Source organism: Etheostoma spectabile, chromosome 2 (assembly GCF_008692095.1).
Source record: "Etheostoma spectabile isolate EspeVRDwgs_2016 chromosome 2, UIUC_Espe_1.0, whole genome shotgun sequence".
Classification (NCBI taxonomy): Eukaryota; Metazoa; Chordata; class Actinopteri; order Perciformes; family Percidae; genus Etheostoma; species Etheostoma spectabile.
In genome coordinates, this window is record NC_045734.1 from 19,090,510 (window position 1) to 19,112,818 (window position 22,309).

A 22,309-nucleotide genomic window follows, 5' to 3' on the forward strand; every position below is an offset into this window, starting at 1 on the left:
GTTAAGGTCACATAGACGTTTTGAGCGGTATCAGATTCACGTACAATTTTCACATGAATAAGGTGTGAATTGGTAAGGAACCTCCTGTAAAAGGATGTCAGATTTTGTACCCAGGTAGTTCAGGTCTTTAGTTTTTATTGTAACCTCAGTCAAAATATACAGTATGTTCGGTACGTGTGTATCAAAGGATTGCAAACTACACAAGATCATCAGGTCATTGACTCTCTAAGGTACCAAACCAACATCATTTTCATTATTTTATCAAGAATTACTGCTATTACTTTTCAGCTGATACTGTCAGATCAAATAAAATAAGTGGCCTCGGTCTTTAAGCGTACTGTTACAGATTCATTCACATCGAAATGTAGGTGTACATGATGTTTTAGGTCATTGTGTGCAGTTATGCAGGTCTTGCAGAGCTTGTGGGGCTTGCAGGGGGTGAAGCAGCACACATTGCGATTTCTGATGGAAGGGTTTTGGGCCTTAAGTTGTACTCCATGTTGCCTGGTTCTAAAAGCAAGAAAAAGAAAGGCAGATATAAAAATGCATGGCTGCACGGGGCTTCTTCAAAGGCATTTGTAAGTCTCTGAGAAACTCATTATATAACATTGTTTTGGGGGAAAGAGCACTGCATTGCCACTATGCAAACATGGGGATAGGGACAAGTTGTGCCAAAACTCAGTTTTGAGTCAAATATCCTAAACCCTTTATTATCTAATGTTTGCTGTGTTCTCTGCTGTTATACCATATATACAGTAATACTTTCCCTGCCTATAAACATAGTTCAATTTTTCTACAAACATTTTTAGGTATAGGTTTTGAATCTGTACAAGTGCTCATGGTTTCAAATTTGAATACAATTGAATACAGTTGTATTTTTAATTATCTGTTGAGCAACCAAATCTCAACAGGTGGAATTAGAGAGGTCGGAATAAGATTTATCCAGCTGACAAGAACTTACCCTCAAAGCACTCTGGGATGGGGAGGGTTCCATCATTACAAGTGCTGGCCACAGGGTAGCCACACTTTTCAGCTCTGTTCAGACAATAGAAGACAACATGTTCTCCATGGAGGACTCTGTTGGGTTTCAGGTCTGAAATCCAAAGCTTCTTGGCATTGTAGAAGATACGGCCTCTTTTGATGTTAACTGTGCAGGGAGCTGGATGGGGAAACAGAGAGATCTACATCACAGATAACGTTAGTATCGGGTTGAAGCTCATTTGAATTGCCACTCCTAGGTTTGCATGAAAGCAGTGCTGAAATTTAAGAAGAGTTTAGCTCTAGTTTCTTTTAACTAACCAGGGGGGCTGGAGACTCCCTCAGCTTGTAATGCACAGAAACAATATGAACGTATCTGGATAATGCTGATCCAGAATCATAAATACAGGAATTTAGCACTTTAGATTTCAAGATATAATGACTCACCTCTGCAAACTGGTTTGGAAGACCAGTTTCCCGTGTTTTGGCACTGTATCTCAGCCTCACCATCCAGAATATAATGCTCATTGCAGGCGTACTTAACCTTTTCCTTGTAGCCATGTTGTCTCTTCACAGCAAAGGTGATGAAGCCATTCGGTATTCCTGTTGGGATGGTGCAGCTCACCTCTGGGATGATCAAAAATGTAAAGAGGTATTATGTGGTAGTTACAAATTGCAAAGGGTATGCAGTCTAAAAGAAGACATTAAAGGAAACATTGAAAAAATGTAAATGCAGGCAGGCAGGTTGGTTTCATTGTGGCAAATCCTATAGATTTGATTTGGCCCACAACTAATCATGAAGACGAGAAATAGATGAAAGAGGAAGACATGGTTAAAGAATATGGAGAACACTGACACTTTCACACTGACACTTGTTTGCGTACCTCGGCACACCGGCGGCTCAGTTGCACTTCCATCAGCCATGCAGGATCCTCTCTCATAACTTGGTGCCTTAGGTGGGTTACACTCATATGTCCAGCCTTGCCCATACATGGTGGTGCTCCCAGTAACTGGCTTATCATGGACAATTCTTCCATCGCTAGGTGGCTTGGGCAGTGGACAGTTCACAGCTATAAGAAGAAAAACAATCTCACTTGAGTTTTACCGACATCAACATATAATGAGATGTATGCTGCCTTCCAAGGAACAAAGTGAGTTAACCACCTTTACATATACTCTACAATTTTATTCTGCATACTGTCAAAAATGAACAAGACAAATGTCTTGTTAAAATAATAACTTATTATTATACTATTGTGTAACGTATACATGGTAACAGAAATTAAGCATCAAAAACAAATAAGTATTTCCTAGTTATATAAAAATGTTAATCTTTGGAAGTTGTGTTTTTTCTCCATTGAACAATGTGCAGTCTGTTACCATTTCAACTATGTATATTTTCCTCCTGTACCTTTGCAGAGAGGTGGTGGATCGCTCCAGGTGCCATCGTGTAAACACCTGCTCTCACTGGCTCCTTGCATGACGTACCTGACAAAGTTCACATCATTCTAACATATATTATTGCAATCACACCTTGTAATGATTTTTTTGGAACTATGAAGCGACTATAAAGTGACTTTAAAGTGACTTTTAGACTTATAGACACTTTTTCTTGTACCACCGTTTAGTCTTACCCATCATCACATGTGAAGTTAAGCACACTCTTGAATGGAGCCTCGGTCCTTCCCATTGCTAATGGCTGCAGAGGTCTAGGGATTGGGCACATCTTAGCTGTAGAAAAGATTGTACAGTTTTGAATATAAATCTCTTGCAGGTTATAATCACATTATTCACAATTCATAATATTACAGTATACATACATATTCTAGGAGCACCAAAATGTGTTATTTTTGTCATTGGTATATTTTATGGGTCAGACTGTATTAGTGTATGAAAACTAATATGATTTTTCAAGAAAGGTCAGAAGGAGCACAATACATAAGCCAGTTTTTACTCCCACCTTGCTCATACTTTCTACATTGGGGTGCTTGTAACAATTTAAGAATTATGGCAGTTCTAGTGTTGCCCTTCTGTATCACTCTATGTAGTAGAGTGAAAGTCCCACCCCAGTAAACTCACGGGAGCACGCCAGGTCTGACTGTGTCCATTCTCCTGTGTCGGTGCAGATAATCCTTCGATGGGTCACTGTGGAAGGCAAGTACCCCTGTCCACATGTTAGGGTCACCTCTTCTCCGAACTCATACACACGTTTTAGGGTTGACTTGTCAATCCCGTCAGTGACAAGAGGTCGGCCACATACTGGTGAAAAACAAGAAATATAATTTGACAAATAAACAGAAAGAATTCAAGGGAATAATGTTCCTTACTCAGCAACTCCAGCCATTCCTTTGTGTAGATTAGAATGTTTTGAAAGTTGTGCACACTTTACTTTTGATGCAACACCATCAATCATGTGCAAAAGGTGCGTTGGATAAGAAAGAAAATGCATAGATAAAGGACTGTGGCAGGAGTACTTGCAGTACATTACCAAAAAGCTGAATAGTCATTTCATGCTCAAATACAAATGAAGCAATTATCCTGCTCCATTTTACCTTTAATGGATGTTACAGTTGTGTACAAAGCTACTTGGCAAAGGACCAGCAAAGCCAACGTTGAAGCCATCTTCTTAGGAGTGAAGTCTCCTCAGTGTCCCCAGACTCTGGGTGGAGATGGAGTCAACAAAAAGGCTCCTGGGTAAACAAGCCCCCCTGATAATAGCCTGCTCCAATCAGATGCCAGTGTAAGCTCCTATTGATCGAGCACAAAGGTCTTAACTCCAACATATTTACAATGTCCAATGGCTGTTTGCTCTAATGAAGCAGAAAAACAATATTATAGCAATAAAAACAATTAATAAAGGGTCATGTTGTGTATGTGCTCCAGTTTGGGTTAACAAAATTTGCTTTTTGGTTAGGTTAGGAAAATTTAAGAAGTGCATGTTAAAAAATGGAAACTCCGTGACCTGAATCATAATCACTGAAATTATGCAATACCTAACTAGGTCAAAGGATTTGTTGATAGAAAGTAATACTGTGTGTCCTTAATGGTTGGATTCAGATGGGCAGATTACATTATTTGAATGAGCTATACATCATGGGACTGCCAGCTAAAAGCTCTTTTAGTATTATTCTTTCTCAGGCTGCACTGTGAACCCCAGGGAATTGGAAAACTTAGAAACGTTTTAGAGATAGCAAGCAAGTCAATAGGGCAGATGAACCTTCCCTGTTAGCAAATGTTTCAAATGAGAAGAAATGTAACCCTGCTAAAGCACACACCAGCCATAGTTTGTGTCATAAAGCAATCCAGTTGAAGACATTCATAAATGCAGCAAAATATCTTTAGGCACAATCAGAACAATTAATTAAGCACATTATGAGAGACAAAGACTGAGAGTTTAAATGGAAAATAATACTAAGCTGTTAGTCAAGCAGGAAATCAATCTGCTTGTTTTTAAAGATATGGTAGGCACTCTTAATATTTGGCTAGGGCACAAATTCCAAAATAATCTTTTGGCAAATTGTAATTCAAGTGGTCAAAACTAGACTTTTGCACCACCTCTTGGCTCTGTTTTCAGGATTTAAATAACCCTAGCATGATGGGAGACTTTGGTCAATCACAGGTCATTTCAGAGAGAGAGAGAGAGAGAGAGAGAGAGAGAGAGAGAGAGAGAGAGAGAGAGAGAGCGTTCCTATTGGTTGTTCTGTTCATGCATAACTCGTGCGACGGAGAGGGGAGAGGTGGAGCTGCTGAAGAGGTCACTCTACTTCAAATTCTGGCGTTTTTTTTGCATTTTACTCACTGCAGCTTTAATAAATTATGAGTTGAAAAAGATTGATACACTGTAGTGCCAGTGGCCATATAAAATGACACATTTTGGATTCCAGGCCTGATTCAGATACGGCTTGGAGGCATAACCAAAGGCTCAGGAGTAAGCGTTTCTTGGACAGTGTGCAATTTCCAACGTTGATCTTATCTATATCCTATGTTCTCACTATAAAGTTAATTTTAAAGAGGGTTTCTCTTTTGTTGCTGCTTCATAATAATAATACAGGCTGACTATTCTGAGACACAGATGCACAAAAAGAGTAAAGCAACTCTTAACACAGCACGTGGCGAACTGAGAACTGTTAACCATGCAGAGCAGCTAAAGTGTGTACTGTGCTATGATTCCACACGATGGCGCTCCTCATCCAAAATTCTTGAAACGGGACAATGCTCCTCCTGTTGCGTGACATATACTGTCTATGGACATGAGCCCAGCCGGATTGAAAGGGAGGAAACAGTGCGGATCACCGTTAAATTAACACAAAGATACTCAACGAGCAGGAAGTTTGTCTAAGATGTCTAAAATTCTCTCTGGTGTTTTGATTGACGGATTACAGTGTAGCTCCTCATGCTTTAAACTATGATATTATGCAATGCATAAAATAAAAATGACACAATTTGGGCAAAGATAACACATTGATTTAAAATCCACCACACTCTTCAGCAATTCAGAGATCCCTGTTTATGGCTTGAAGGTTGCCAATTAAAATCCTCCGAGGAGCTCAAATTGTTGAGGCAATCTACATTGCTCCGTGTTAAAGATTAGCCTACTTCATATGCAGAAAGGTTTATGGTTTCTTTTTGATGGTTTAAAAAATTGGGGGCTGTCGCTTTCGTGATGCCCTTGTCGTCAAACAGGGCATCACGAAGCCAGTTGGGACTGAAACTGAGATTAAAGGCTAAAAGGGCCGTTTTTTAAGGCAGTTTGAGAATTGCATACACTCAGTTGCCAGCTTATTAAGTGACCAATGCTAATACAGTCCAACAGCCTCACAATAAAGCCTACCCATTTGTTGAAACAGAGAAGTGTTGTTTAAAAGTTATGAGCTGTGGCTTGTGGTGCCGTTGAATTGCCTTACATAAAAGCCTACTGAAAGGCGAATATTGTGTCTGATTGAGGCTAATTGACAGCCTACTACTAGGGTGGATCCTCAAACACAGCCTAAAGTGATTCTCAAAATGGGGAAGTTTCCAGATTTGTTCATTTGAATAATCATGGTATGAAAAACTGTATTTATTTTGGATTTATTCTAGCTGTAGGATAACAAAAGGCTTCATAATTCGAAAAAACCATTATATTTTTTAAATCTATAATAGTTCATGTATTACATTCTAATCTAAAACATAGGCCTACATTGAACCTGCAAATATGCTGTTCATGTTTATTATTTTTCTAATACATTTCTGTTGTGCTGTCATTCATATAACTAAGATTGGACTACATACCGAATGTTCAAGAAGCGCTGCCGCAATATATTCTCAGGGACAAGAGGGGGTCCCCGGTATATTCTTATCTATCTCATTATCTTGTAAGAAGTCCTTTGTCTCAAAAAAAGATTGAGAACCTCTGGTTTAGGCTACATAATAATCTGACTGTCTTGTTTATGACTTCCACTGGCTAGTCTCGCATTGCCAGATCTATCCACTGGCATTCAATACTGGATGACTTATTGATCTCAGTATACCGATTTTAACATATAAGCGTATTCAATTTGGTTTCCAACTGGAGGACAAGAAAGCAGAATTTGGGAACAACAGTTTAATTATCTTGGCAAACTATTTTATACATAAATGACGTTTCTTGAAAACTATTCCTGTATTTGCTGCATATATAAGAAAAAAATGCTGTTCAAGAAATGTTGTCAAATGTAACACTCATAAGGCCTTTCTGTCTGTATGACTATCTGTATACCTGAATCCCTGACTGACCGCCTTTTCATAATTATTAATTTCTGTTTTTATAAATTATTTCATTTATTGATATTGCCGATTGTAAATTGTAAATAATGATAAAAAGACTGGCAAACAGCAAAATGTAGGATATTTGTTATCTGTGTCTCTCCTTGAGCACCTTAAGCTAAAACAAATTTACACAGCAGCCTGTATGTCTACCTTTGAGTGTAGTCTAGTAAGCCTATGACACGTTGTACTGTGGAGGGTGTGGATTGCAATTTCTGACATCAGGGCTTTCCTCCACAGCGCTGTTAACGTAGTTCTAGCAATGCGAGAGAAGACTACTGTCTTACTTATCAACTTATATAATCATAACTAATAGGATGTATAGCACTTTACAGCATAATGTAGTCATACTGGGCAGATAGCATGGTGTTTTGTAAGAAGAGCCTCTTTCTCAATAACTGAATTGAAAACAAAATAACCTTTATTGTGAAGGTAATGACCGGATGTAGCATTTCCCAGTATGGCTAACTTAGCATCTCGCAGAGCTGTCAGTGGAGCAGCCCAGTGATACCGACAAACAGGGAAAGCCCTCAGACTGTAAGTACAGTGTCCCCGGAGAAGACCGCCGCTCCGCAGTCTGCTGGCTCCACATTGAGGGCTGCTCCTCTAAACGGACCGAGAAACACTTCAAGACAGCGAGACAAAGCTGTAGCATTGATTTGTTTGTAGGGTGGTCATGGCTGATGTGAGTTCAAACGAGTCGTCCACCACGGACGTGGCGAATAGGTTTGCTCGCAAAGGTGCTTTGAGGCAAAAAAACGTCCACGAGGTCAAGAACCACAAATTCATAGCCAGGTTCTTCAAGCAACCGACTTTCTGCAGCCACTGCACCGACTTCATCTGGTAAGCCTTCCGTCTCCCACCTCCACCCTGACTGCTGCCTGTTGCATATTGGTAACTTCAGTCGAGTACACTCTGCTCGATGATGTAACACAACTTCAACTAACTTTCCCGTCTTACTCCTTCAGTCGACATTTCTCCAAGTCTTTTTTTACTAATAAAGTGACAGAAAAGGGGTGTCCAAAAGTCGGCAGTATTGTCCCTTGTCGATTTTACTCCAGGGATTCTAATTTCTCGAGATTTTGTCCAAACAACCCCAAATGGGAGGAGTTCCACTGCTGTTTATGTCTATAGTGCAGCACTGAAATAACTGTTCGTAGGAGAGTGAGTTAAACTTATGTTTAGTGTTGTGGCGTTTTGTACAAATTCTCTAATTGGGCCAATTTCCAGTGAGAAACCGGGAATTTTAAAGCAGCCATTTTTAATTTAGTGGGACTTTTTTTTATTTACCATACAATAGTGATACAAACAATCAGGGCACAATGTGTTCAATTTAGTGGGACATATATATATGCGGCCCCATTAAATCACAGAGCAACTTCAATGTTGAAATTAACACATTTCTGAACAAGTGCCATTATGTTAGTCTTGCCGGTCAACTAAAATCCAGTTGTTAAAGTTCACTTCAATTTTTGTCTTCCCTAATTAATACATTACTACTGTGACGTTGCTGAGATTAAACCTGGTTAAAGTCTTTGGATGAGCAAAGGGTTCCCCTTCCTGGCACGTGGTCTAGCAATTTCCATCTACTGGTTTTTACTGTAGGGGAAGAACTCAAGCATTTATTGCTAAAAACCCTCGCATAGCTGGCTAGATTTTAAGGAGAAACTCTGCACTTTACTGGCAATGAGAGCCCATATGGAAAATCACTCTACACTACAGAGAAATATTCACGTGGCATTTGGTTGAAACACACTTGAACTGTGCAGTGACTTGCAGAGGTACAAAGTTGCCTTTATGCAGCAGTTCTTTCCATTAGTAACACGCTGCAGTTGGAAAGTATGCGAAACATAAGGTTGCTGTGCTGCTTTTCTATTTAGATATCCACTTAGGGCTGTCTTACGTGTGAGAGGAGTAAACTTGCAGACAGCTTGGTAGTGTTGCACCCACGTTTTACTGCCCTGTGCCCTACAGGTGGGAGTGTGATCTCAGGCCCTTTTATTGCTGGTGGCTTAATACCTTGACTGTTTTACAACATGACTTGTGCCCTACCAAACATCACTCCTTAAAGCAAAACACATGCTCAACATGAAACTTAAAGTGTAACTCTCGCCAAAATGAAACCTAGGGTCTTTTTGTGAATGTAGCCGAGTCAAACTTGAGTTTAAAAGTATTATTAGGACGGAAGCGCCACTTTTAAGATTTAAATTATTTTCGTTTTGGGTCAAATGGCCTTTTGAATAAGAGTGCTAGGGGCACTTCTATGATTGCATCAAAATTACTATTTAAAAAAACACTACAAACACTGAAAACACTGAAACTTTGCTTGAATATCAACAGGGACATGAACACACAAACTCGAGCATTAAGAGCACTGTTTGTGTACACAAACAATGACTCACTTTAGCTGTTGGTATTTCCGGTCGCTGCCATCTCACCAGTGAAAAAGAGTTTGTGTACACAAACAATGTTCTCAATGTCTCTAGTATCATCAGGTGCTTTTTAACAATAGTTTGACTCGGGTACATTCACAAAAAGATCCTATGTTGCATTTTGGCGAGAGTTACACTTTAAAGTTTGGGATTTGTCATGAGGTTATATTTTGTGTAGTTTTCAGTATTTGTCTTACAATTTTGGTTTCAGTTTCAGTTGGTGGGTATTTTTGGATCACACTGGAAAAAAAATTTCTGTCCTGACAATGTGATTAAAATCACACCAATCATTTGACAGCAGTAGAACATTCACTATGTGGCCAAAAGTATGTGGACATGAGATATGTTACTGCTGAACACCTCACTCCCTCAAACGATGGGTGTTAATATTCAGCTATTACAGCCTTTTAGTCCTCTGGATAGGCTTTTGTATGATTTTGGAATCACAGGGAAGTGTTCCCAATGCAGCCACAAGATACTTAGTCAAGCCGACAATGATATTGGCCAATAAGTTATGCCTTACTGGCGGCGTTTCTATTTATTCATCCCAAAGGTGTTGGATGGGGTTGATGTCAGGGCTCAGCACAGGTCAGTCAAGATCTTTCAAGGTAAACTCAAAAGTATCTCTTTATGGACCCGTTGTTTTTCAGCGGGGCATTTTTTTTCAGCAAAGGCCTTCCCTAAAGCACACTGTTGTATGAAATATATTGTATACTTTAGCATTGACATGTAACCTTATTAAAACTAAGGGGTCTTGCCCTAAATCATTCAAAACACAGGAGTGTCCATATACTTTTGGTCATCAAATGTAGTTGAGAATATACTGTGTTCTTTGTTTCTGCCTTTTTCTGTTTATGTATGGTTTGTGTGTGTCTGTGTTTTGTTTATGTATGGTTTATATATATATATATATATATATATTGATCACAAAATGAGTATACTGCGTTCCTGTCCATGGTATGAGTCAACATATAAATTTATGAATTAATGCATTTACTGTGTATATGTGTGTGAGTGAGAATGTGAGTCGGCAACAGTTTTATTGAGCCTTCTTTGTTTTCACAGGGGGTTCGGAAAACAAGGATTCCAGTGCCAAGGTAAAAACTAAATTGACTGACATCTGACTCATTTAGATTCTGTGTGTGCGCGCGTGTGCGAGAGACATGTACAGTATGTTGGGCTTTTATCACTAAAGACAGTTCTTCATTTGATATGTCTGCACATACTGACCTTTTTCTGCTACACTTGACCGATGTGATGTCTGCCACATGAACCCTCACATTTAGGACTGATCCATGTCTCTCTTTAGTTTGATGCTGTTTGAGACATTTAATTTGTGCAGCTACCACGAGATAATGATGTTTGATCGCCTGTGTGAATAACGGATTAATCTGTGGGTATGTCTTTGGTTATTTCTGCTAACTGCAGTGTTATGATGAATATGACGGGAAAGAGTGTTTTTAATGCACCAACATTATTTACATCCCGCTCATGATTTGTTTGCTGTTTTGCAAGCATGCCATTTGTTTACCCACAGTCAGTGTTGTGTTATTCATAATGTGTCTAGTATATTAAACAGCATAGAATTTGACGGGGGTTTACAGTTTGTTGCTGCGGTCTAGTTCTTTTGAGCTTTTTGCATGCTGCTGAATTTGTTTAAAAAATGTTAATTATCACAGTGACGATTAGGAATGTAATGTTTTTTTCAGTAAAGTGATTACTAATAATTGAAGCGTTTGCTTAGGCCTGTTAATAGAGAACAGTTTGGCGAAAAAAGAGACTAATAAAAGTGTGTTTGATAGTAACTGTGAGATGAAAACAAAAGAATGACAGGTGAGACTATTTTTGAGAAAAAGGGGGGAAACAGAAAGTGTAACCCCCAACTTCCACAGGATGCGTAACGGCTGCGGATCGGCTCTGCTGCGTGACAACTCCGTGCTCCGCCGTCCGTCAATACCCACCAGGTCCAGTTTTTTTGCAGAACGGCTGCGGCCATGACTGACAGCTGAAGTCTCAAGGACCCACGAGATCTCGCAGATTCATGTAACATAAAACCACAAAACCAACAACAGTTTGTTTCCATCCAGAGGAGTAGAGAGGAAACAACTCTGTGCTGTGTTTTCAAGGTGTAGTATAGTATAGTATATGATCTGCCGCGAGCACGGTCTATTTTATTTTGAAAATAACCCTGATGTTTTATTGCCGTGTGCTGAATTGCTGCGGAGCTCTCCGGCATCCTGCAAAAATGGAAGCTCTGCGTATCTGCTCCGGAGGGCTCCGGATCGCCGGAGCAGATCCGCAGCCGTTCCGCATCCTGTGGAAATTAGGGGTAAGAGAGGAGGATAGAAAAGATTAGAGAAGAGGTACATAACACACACATAAGGACACAGCTAGTTCCCCACGTCAGCCTCCAGATCACTAGCATCACTGAAGGTGGTTTTAGAACCTGCTATTTTGAGCTTTAGCATGCATCAACTCTCCAAATTCCTCTTCTAATGTGGAAATGTTTGGGCTTGCCAAAGTCTGATTCTGATGGCGAGTGCCCAGGTAGCAGTGCAGTGCATGATGTTAAACTGATGTTTCACTTAGATAGAGATCCTTTTATGTGGTTTCAAAAGTCTTTTATATATGCTATCGCTGATACCTGAAGGCCGTTTTCTAGTTTTCTTTTTTCTTTTATTAAATTACCAAAATAGGTAACTATCTTTCAAGAGGGACCTGTATCCACAAGCGCATTCAGTAAAAGATAACAGAAAATACACAATTATAGAAAATGAAAATACATCAGTGTTTACTTTTTAGGATTTTTGGAGGGCAGGTCTGTCTGAACAACAAGACAACAATAATCTTTAAAAAATAAAAAAAGACGCACACACGCAATCTCAACTGGCTAGTTATCTTCCAGACAGCGGCAGTCTCTTTCTTCTTTTTCCGCCGAGTGGCACGCGTGCCTGCTCGCGGTGTGAAGCGCGTGCCCGTGCTATTCTCCGACATGCACCCTAACAATCACTGCTGATAGATGGCCTTTTGTACAGCCCAAATTCTGATACTGTAGGGGCAGAAATTTCAACATAGAGGAAACACTGTAACTATCACTAGTACTGTACATTTTTCCCAACACTAAAAATGAAAACATCCAGTGAATGACTTGATTGGAAACGCTCTTGATGGATTTCCTCTTCCTGAGTTGTTCAGTCAGACAGATTTAGTCTCTCTCTGTTGGAGACTTAAAGATAAACACTTTGCCATGCAAGACGTTTGATCTCAATGATTCAGAAGCTCTTCCCTTGAGAGTGTCAGAGAGAGTGAGACATGCAGAAATATTAACTAAATCATTACTCATCATACTAATACATTTAGATGCTAGTGTGTCTGATGCGTCTGTAAGGGCCTGTGTCTCACATGTAAATGCTGCATGTAAATGCTGCATGTAAATGCTCACATGTAAATGAACATGCATGTTAGCCCTCTCCAATGTGATTTCCTCTCATAGAGGTGAGATGCAGACTGCTCTTTAGTATTTGCTCCTACTGGGGTAAAACCAGGCTAAGTACTGAGTTAGTCCAAGGTGTCCGAGTGTTGACAGACTAACCAGCTTTTGCATAGCCTGACATTATAGTCAGCCAACCCACTCCTCTGCTTTTACAGCAAATTGTTCTATTCATCCTGCCTTATTGTAACTGTCACAGCATTTCATACAGGAGATCATTGACTGAATGAGTAGAAAGACATCAGAGAGGCAGCAGTGCGGTGTAAGAAAGTTCTTATGCACAAAATGGTGCTCTGGAAAATGTTCTTAAGACCGCAGGAGGTTGACCTCTCAATAACTGACCACTCCTTCTTCTTTCACCATAAATCCATGCCTGGACCTCTTAAATAAATAATGCGTGCCTTATCAAGATGAAAGTCATTGGTTACACTGCAGCTATTCAAAGAGATAAAGGTCCCCACTTTATATCTGTTTAGCCATTAATTATTAAACTTAAGCTTCTAGAAAATGAGGGTTGAGTCCTCCAGCAGAGACAGCGAGCCTCTCAGTCACTTCTTGAAATGAGTAATAAACTGGAGAGTGGCATTTTTGTAACAAGAGTGACATTTAATTTTCAGCCTATTCTAAGAATAGGTTTGGCTGCACAGTAGGGGTGTAACCATATATCGATATGGATCAATATATTGATTCAATCCTTAACGATCCAATGCTATCGATACAAATTGAAAATATCGATAAACATCGCCATCTTTCAGATGCGCCTTTATTTTGAAATTCACACTTTATATTGTTTTTATCAAAAAGAATAGTTTTGTTTTTAATTTAAAAAGTAATGAAATCGTCAAATCACATTTTAGGTGCTTTTTGTATTTTTTATAAATGTAACTGTGTTAAATGGGCCTATGTATCGGCTCGTATAGGTTGCAGGCCTCTGAATTGACTGTGTTTTTGTTTCGTGATAAAACGTGTAACTTACACTCCCAGTACACAGTATCACATCACATACTGTATGTAGTTTAAAGTGTTGTGAGCTTGAAATTGTAAGGTTTGATCTGGCTTTTCTTAATCTAAATTGTGTGTCATATATTTAAGCTTATTTAATGTGTTTATGCTTGTGTGGTTATTTTTGAGAGCAATTTGGGATTAGATATAAAATAGGGATGCTAATTTAGAGTTTTTCTTCTGACCGATAGCCAACCCTCGTTAACCTATCATTAACCGTTAACCGACTAGCAGGCAACGGAGTCCCAGTTCACCCGTCCAGGAGGCTCGGACATACTTTCAGCGTTCCGTGGACAGCTGATGACTTGTAGTGGTCGGGCGGCCCCTATGTTCATTTCATTGTTGTGGACACTTGCAGCCATTTTCTTGGAACAGCTAGCGCAGCCAACACAAGTCCACAGCGGTCCGTGGCACAAGCCCGTCTCTACCGCATTCACAAAATAAGGGAGTTTTTAGTGTCAAAGACTTGATTTCCTGGATTTTGATATATTTTTAGGCACAAATGTATGGTGAAAACCTCTTTATGTCAAGGAAAGCAAAGTTCTGGTGGCAGGCAACAATTTCAAAATATGAGATAATGCAGTAAGGGACGGGGGCTTTGCATCCAAGTACACTGGACCACAAAGTTTCACTTTGCACTACTACTACTGTATTGTATGATGTAAGGATATACTGGAAGGTGTGAGCATTGTGCAGCACAATAAAATCCCTTGTGTTATTGTGTTAAACATGAAATTATGTGGGCACAGGTGAAAAAAAGATCAAACCACCCTCAGCAAGACATTTGTAATGAAATGTTAGAGCAAAGTAAATTCTGAGCAGAGTTAATGTTGTGGAAACACCAGCTATCTAAATGGTATCTGCATTGAACAACCTGTCTGTCTTAACCTGGCTACTTTTCCTGTGAAGTCTTATTTCAAGGCTCTGGCAGTATCTCAAATTAGTTTAGTTGACATTGTAATATGGCCGGGAAATTTGTTACCATGTCACTCATCATATTTACTGTTCAGATCTTGTGTCTTTTGAAACCTTTGAGTCCAGGTTAGGGTTACCCTGTTGGTTTTCAAATTGCAAAGTTAAGATGACAGTGTAATCTTGTTCTGTGACCTCATGTTGATTTTAGCTTAACATATTCATAGCGAGCCACAGTCTTCTGTTGGTGTTGATTTCAACGGAGACCAGTAAAGGATATTAGAAGCACTTTTCCGGTGAGGGCTGAGCGTTACTGCGCATCCTCCAACTGAGCTTTATGACGTAGATGTGAGTTGAGGAACCTCTCTGAGAGTTCATTCCTTCATTCATAATTTATTATACAGGAAAGTTAGAAAAAGTAACGTTACATTACAATGTAAAAACGGGCCTGACTCAGTTTAAAACTGGTTTTCAGCAGGTTGCTGTTCCGCAGAAACATAAAACATGGTACAGCACGTCAGGACAGACATTAATACAAGACATCGATATGGAAAGATAAATTTAGACAACTAAAACAACAATACAGTTACATAAGGACAAAGACATTTATACAAGACATCAGCTGGGCTAGACAGATACGGACAGTGTAAACAAGGCTTGGACAATACATGAGCAAATTAATTAATGCGGGCAAGTGTAACTGTTAAGGAGCTGTTTGTAAGCCATTTTGAAATATGTGATGGATGATAGTGTTCTGATGTGGTACGGAATTTCATTCCAAATCTTGGTATATGTGTTAAAAAAAAGATTTCTGACCAAAGTTGTTTTTGTATGGGGGAACTGGAAAAAGTACCTGTGAGATCGACCTAGTGAGGCGACCTGGTCTCACGTGTGTCGGAAAAAATGCAGCAAGTGCTGGTAAAGTGGTATTTTGAATCTGAAAATAAAATGCAATTGCGTGGCTGTTTATAAAGTTTTCATAAGTCAAAGCCTTAGAGCGTTCAAGTGCAAAACAATGTCGAGACCACTTTGGTTAGGTTAGGTTACTGTGGATCTTGAGAGCTCGATGGTATAGTCGTGCTATTGGTTCAGTGATTTCCTTTGTGGTAAGTGACCAAGTTGTAAGTCTTCTGGTAGCTGTGCCAAGTGAAATCTCAATCATTCTGAATCTTGCAGAGACGGAGAGCGAAGGTATATGTTAGGAGATAACATAGGCTAGGGCTAATTATTGCTAACAAAAATGCTGGTTAACATTAGTAATTAAACCTAAACAGCTAATGTAAGTCAAAATTACCTGCAAACGTTTCCTGTACTATACGGTAATTCCTCTACTATGCAACAGTAAGTTTCGTGGTTATGACACAATCATTAGCTTATTTTTACAAAAACTTATGCTTCTGCAATACCCAGAAGAAAGGGTATTCCAGTGTTGTACTGTAGTGACTGTCAAAGTCCAATTTTCTGCTCCATACGCTGCTCTTAACAGATCATTTCTGTAGTGTTGTTGCATTCAATGGGGTTTTTGCTTAATGGTCTCTTGAGGAGATCCCCTGACTTCCTCTGTGGATTAGACATTATTGGCAGACTAAAGACAACTGAATTTCTCTCTAAGCTTTTTCCAATGTTTCCTGATACATAAGAGGAGAAGATAATGAGTTTTGCTGTTGCCTCCCAAGAGAGAGGCCTACTTGATGTCCAATCTTAGAGGTGAGGGCATGTCCAGATCAAGGGTGATAGATTTTTGACCTCTGTTTGACCCTGCCAGCTAAATGCATTTGGACTAATCTGTAATGACCATGTTTTTTATGATGAGAATGAAAAAACTGGCTACAGAAACAAAACTGTACTTCAATATGATCCTTGCATACTGTACATTATGATACTGTAGCTCTTACCAGCCAATTACTCATACATACAGTAAACCAGCCCTGCCTCTTTGTTCCTTTGGCAGTTAGTTGTCTTGTGTGATGTGTTAGACTACACCTTGACAGTGTCAGACAAATACTAATGACTAAAAAATATTTTCATCCACCAAATCCCATCAATGCACGGTGTCTTTGTTTACAGTGTGCTGTTTCGTGTTTGGACAGTACTCAGAATATCCTTGTACACATCCGCCACTGTGTCATCCCAGTAAGGCCCCTGTTGACAGTCAATGGAAAGGTAAACTCAGAGTGTCCATGGTCCCTGTCTGTGCCGGCTGGCACATACATTCTACCATTACTGCTTGTTGTTGGTGCATGTCAATGTGCTCCAACATCAGCACTTGGTTTATATGAGCGCTACACCCTTTTACAGGCCTGGTTATAATGCTCAAGCTTTACCACCATAGTAGTGTCAATGGTGGCAAGAAAAACAAGGCAGATTGTGTAAACATATTTTACACACACATATTTTCTTTCATAATAATAATAATAATCCATGTCTAATTGAAATGTTTATAATGTTACAATGTCAGATGTTGATTTTAAAACGCTGCCAAAGCTTTCAATAATGAGGTAAACATTAGAGCTGTCAAAATGAACGTGTTAATGCAAATACATTTTTTAACACACTATTAACACACGCACATTCTGTAATTTTGCTCCATAATTTGGGAAATCAGGAAGCTGCAGCAGTAACGTGTTGCCAACTTGTGGACTTTCTCGCTAGATTTGACAACTTTCTAAACTCTTCTTAGCAACTTATACTCAAGTATATTTCTGTTGTAAATCATTACCATGCATGTAGTCCACTGATCCTTGATTAAACACGGAACAGCACTGCTCTCCCCCCCCCGTCCCATTGCGCAACAGCACTGCACTGGCAGTCAGTAGGGTGGGGGGACGGGGGGAGCTCTGATGAGACGGTGGAACGGGAGTGGGTCTTACGGATAAAATGCAACAATGAACACGAGTGGATGGATAGCAGAAACAAAGTTTATTTAGCAGAAATTGATAAATAAAAGGGTCTTTTTAATGTTAAGTTATAAACCCTTTTTGCATTTACTGCACTTTAGAGTAAATTGAGTTAAAACGGAGTAGTTGAGTCTAAAATCCCACTTGAGCAGCAACAACTTAAAAGATATCCATTTTAAAACACATTTAGATAAGATTAAAAAAACTTAATGAAAATATAAAAAATATACAGACATCAAGGCCTAATCAGCAGCTACAATGTGGCAAATTTATGTGTCATACAGACAGTGAAACATTGGTATAAGCTTTTATTTCTTTTATTTTTTAAGGAGTCCTGAGTTGCTTCTATCAAATGAAGCACAATTACATTAATTTGGTGCTGTAATAGCAGTTAGCAAAAAGCTAGTAAAGGTTTAAAACCCTTAGTGATGAAACTTTGAAATCCTGCAGGGATTGATATAATTTTCACAAGTGCCGTAACGGATTCTGGGCTTGCTACAGTTGTATTTATTTCTTTACCCACACAAATAAAGGAAAATGATGTAAACTTTAAACAAAAACAGCAGAGCCTGGGCAGTGGTTTTTCATTTCGGTCTCCGTTTCAGCCATAAAAGCCTTAAACCAAAATTTTGGCTTTTCAAGAAATGATTCTGAGAAGAAATGGACTTTGACAGACACAGGCCCTGTTGACTGTGGTCTTGGGTCCTTCTCATAAGCCCTCAGCCTCAGTCAGAGCTGTGTAACTACATCCTGCTGCATCTGTTGCTCTATCTCTGCCACCTTAGTGGCTGTGCCTTCTGTTCGTGCTTTCCTCTCTGTTGTAAAGAGTAGTATACTTAGAAAAAACAAACCAATAAATTGCTAACAGCTTTGATGCTAACAGCTGATTTTTGTTCATGTAAGAAGTATACTGCAATTTTTACTTTTTTGTTTCTCTGTTTGGCTTCTGTAATTTCTTGGGCTGACAGCCTAAAAACTGCCCTTTACAGTGCCTTCTGCCCTGGGTGGCTGCCCATGGGCTTTCTCCTGTATGGCCTCTTTCTTTCTCTCTTTGTACACGCGCACACACACACACACATCCAATCCCTTCATCTCATACTGGTAAAGTAGAGGAAATTAGCAGTCAAGATTTGGTTTGTGCTGGGTTTTCTTCTCATATAGTTAACATTGCATGGGCATGCTCTTAGGGTTCAGTTGTTACAACTTTTTGCCCCTTTTATACTGTTTTGACCCAGAGTTAGATGGACTTTACAATACAAGATTAGAGATCTTATAAATGGAGCGGAGCAGAGGTGAGGCATCATGGCATATGTGTGTGTGCGTATGTGTCGCGTGTGTTTCGAGACACAGGAGAGGGAGCAGAGTTCAACATAGGCTATATTTAGAGTTGCTCCCCGGTCCCCTGAAGAGACACACTGGTATGCATAGAGCAGGTTCTGTTTATAGGAGGACACTTGCTCCGTCTTTAGATGCCCACTGTGTGATTGCATAAAAGCTTTGTGGGGACACACAAGTTAGTCAAGTTCTGCAGGTGTTAGAAACATGGTAGTCTCGCATTACCAGATCTCCACAGCGCTGTGGAGTAAGATCTGGCTACATCACAGATATGTAATTTGCTTTTACTAGTATATCACAGTGTATACTTCGTTCATAGCCAATCCCCACCAATTGGTTCCAAAACGTCCCAGTTAGATAATAAACGCCGTAAACATATTCTTAATAAATCTTTACAATCCTTTGATGAAAGAACCAAGCAGGCCTGCCTGTTACATTATCCAAATTTTCTTCAAACTTGCCACTTTCAGCGTGTAGCTTGTTAGCTTGAAGGTTGTTGTTTCCCTTAATGAAGGGATGTTGAGAACGGCAACAAACAGAGAGCGGACATCCTGCCCAGTAAACATATACAGTAACAATGGTGCAGAAACAAGTGCAAGACAATACACTGCCCATGATCAAAATTCACACACCGCACATCCATTTACCCTGTCACATATAGTAATTTCCCTTATTTATTTCTAATCATCACATTTAATATTATAAGATCAATATGATTTGTATTGCAATGACTATTGAGCGGATTAGCTAAATTAACTTCTTAAAAAACATAGTTTAGCAGTTCTGTCACTACTGACTTTGGTGCCTTCAGTTGCACTTTTATGCACTTTAAAGTTCAGTCCTCAGTAACCCTCTATAGCTTTGTGTTTTGGCCAGAGCTAGCAGTAAATAGTAAATGTGTATCCTGATAAGGATGTTAAACACCATTATCAACCATTAATATCACTGTACCAATATTGGTGTGGTTAATTTTCCTTATTACAGTCGAACAAGTCTGTCATGCATACTAAAAGAGACTTGTGCTCTGTAGAAACTATTGTCATTGCTACTGTGCTTGACACCTTTTAAATCATAAATATTGATCAAAACCATGACCTGTGCCAGATGTGGCCGGTTGGCGAATCCCCAGCAGAAAAACCTTAGTTTTATTTTTTTACTATTTATTACTTCAGTCCACACTGCTTTCTGATCCATAAGTACAAAAAACACTCACCATTACTGTAAAACCAACAATAACGGGACATTGAATTACTAGTGTTACTAGTGATATCAATGCATAGTAATTACACTTATCTTCAAGTTCTGTAGCTGGCTTTTCTGATGAAAATGAACCGCAACAAAAACACTTTAAGTTACAATAGCTCATGCTTTTTAATTGGCTGGTCACCTCTCATCCAGTCTTCACTGCAGGCAGCACTGCCTTATAACTAATACATAAGGTGGTCTAAGGGAGTGCCTTGAGCACAGGAAAAAAATAATCTGTAATGGTAGTCATGACAGTAGCATAGCATTGAAAATATATAGATGGCTGGCAAATTAAAAACCAACAAAGTGTTTTATATGTCTCTAATTATGATGTTATACCACTTCAAGCCTCCAGACCAGCTTTAATGTGCCGTCATTCTACAAGTCTGTTGTGCACTACGGTTGGGAATGTAACACCGTTCCTCTAAACAAAAGAAAAAAGCTATAACATGTATGATCTAAAACCAACCAAACATGTCCAACCCTTTTTTGAAAGAACGTTTATTTGCCCATGTAACACATTTTACCATTTCAATGTTTGCCTTCGTTTGTTTAGTTATCATGGGTTGAAATTAAATACATTTCTTCAATTAGTTTGGCTTTTTTTGGTGACACTTTCCCTTTAGTTGGAGAAAGGATGTAGGGTTCTGCTGTATACTTTACAGAAAATTACTGAGCTGGTTTTATTCAGTCCTCTCCCTACAGTATTTGAATGATTGCGTGCTGTAAATTGGCAGTGCCACTGATGCTTTCCAATAGCTTAAAGTTTTACCAGTGGTTACTAAGTGTGCATTGTTTCACTGTAGATAAAACGTATGTAAGGCATGTTGCGCATATGTATGAGTGGTTGAAAATAGTTTGTGTTGCCTGTGACTAAATTCATTGCCAAGCATTATGCTTTGAAACAGATGGAAATATTTTCCAAAATAGGTGTGCTTTGATTAAATGAACAGACGGTACAGGTTCAATGTTAATGAATGATTCGAAATATATTAGAAAAGCTAATAAAATGCAATGAGTCACACATAACTTACTGACATAGTGCATAGCTGAATAAAGCCTTAATGATAACATTGGAAGATGAACTGGAGGTGCTAACTCGCAGCTTGGCTCTGACCAAAAACAGCACTACCAAAGTGTACGGTTGTCTTGGATTTCCCTGAAAGCCTCTCGTCTCTCTTCCTTTTTCTCAACAATCAATTCAGACCAGCAGCATTAAGATTGGACTAATCCATCATGGTGGTCTGCATTATTTATCAACCTCAATTCCCAACATAATGCCCTGTTTGTTCAAAATGTGCCTCATAGCTCTAATGTGTTTGGAACTGTATAAGGTAGTGTTTTCACAGAAAAATGCTGCTGTTTGTGATATATGTCAGCCTAGATGGACTGTGTTTGAATGTGTAAATCCCAGTGCTTACAAAATAAGCATGCATCATAAATATTGCTTTTACATTTATGCAACTGAGCATTGATGCACAATAACGTATGTCAATATTTTAAATGGAGCTGTGATGTTTGTTGCTCCCTTGCTGAAGTTCTTCCCTCCGCTCTTCTGAGCCTTTTTATTAGATTACCTCCTGGTCTTTAATGGAGACCTGGACGACACGTTGATGCATGATATCCGCTTGTCTCTTGGCACAGGACGGGTCCTGCATGGAGGGAAATATGTCCACTAACACCTGCATGTCAAAAGATAATAGATTTTTGCTACATCATGACAGTATGCAATCAGGAATTGAACAGGGCTCTGTTTCACAGTTTGATAAGGGGATTTGAGGGCAGGAAGGGAACTGACTGAGCAGTCCCAGGTGGGATGACGTCCATGTTCCTGCTGTCATGCTGATGTCACATGGAATTTGAATGGTCAGATTTTTCTACATTTCTGTCAGTTGGAAGACATGGCTTCGGCAAAAAATCACATGTCTCATTTTGACACCTTTAAGCTCCTGGATTTGTCATCTTGTATATTGGCTCAAATACTGGATTTGACCTTACTTATATCTCTTCATATGTGACTAAAACTATGTGGGAATCTCAATTGATTTAATTATTGCAGTGATCATCTGTGATTGTAATTCCATGTTGATATGCCATGTCTATAACAGAAAATGCAGTCTAGATTATTTTATGCATGCTATTTATTCCTATTATTTTTCTGGATGTGTAATTGTACCCGTTGTTGTGGTGGGTTCCGTAGGGGAATATCTGAACCTCAATGCAAGCTTCATGTT

General features: G+C 39.3%; 2 protein-coding genes across 2 annotated transcripts in view; one reads left to right on the plus strand and one right to left on the minus strand.

Moving 5' to 3' along the window:
• Positions 1-244: 244 nt before the first annotated feature.
• On the minus strand, positions 245-3,730 carry LOC116706597 (beta-2-glycoprotein 1). Its single transcript, XM_032543528.1, has 8 exons — positions 3,531-3,730; positions 3,058-3,237; positions 2,613-2,709; positions 2,390-2,466; positions 1,863-2,048; positions 1,426-1,605; positions 962-1,159; positions 245-510 (listed from the first exon to the last, which is right to left on the minus strand). Exons 1-8 carry the CDS (start codon positions 3,598-3,600, stop codon positions 401-403), a joined length of 1,098 nt encoding a protein of 365 aa, XP_032399419.1. The 5' UTR covers positions 3,601-3,730; the 3' UTR covers positions 245-400.
• Positions 3,731-7,231: 3,501 nt separating this feature from the next.
• Positions 7,232-22,309, plus strand: part of prkcaa (protein kinase C, alpha, a) — a 142,459-nt gene continuing 127,381 nt past the window's right edge. The window contains exons 1-2 of the mRNA XM_032501145.1: positions 7,232-7,605; positions 10,260-10,291. Coding sequence (XP_032357036.1) covers positions 7,439-7,605; positions 10,260-10,291 — 199 coding nt within the window. The 5' untranslated portion in view covers positions 7,232-7,438. The remainder of the gene's footprint in view (positions 7,606-10,259; positions 10,292-22,309) is intronic.

What these genes read in the sequence shown, in the direction of transcription:
- LOC116706597 (XM_032543528.1), bottom strand. Translation starts at nt 3,600, where the DNA reads ATGGCTTCAACGTTGGCTTTGCTGGTCCTTTGCCAAGTAGCTTTGTAC. An exon ending in GTCAGACCTGGCGTGCTCCC is followed by an intron (nt 2,710 to 3,057) that starts GTGAGTTTACTG and finishes TCTTTTCTACAG; the next exon opens with CTAAGATGTGCCCAATCCCT. An exon ending in TTCCAAACCAGTTTGCAGAG is followed by an intron (nt 1,160 to 1,425) that starts GTGAGTCATTAT and finishes TTCCCCATCCAG; the next exon opens with CTCCCTGCACAGTTAACATC.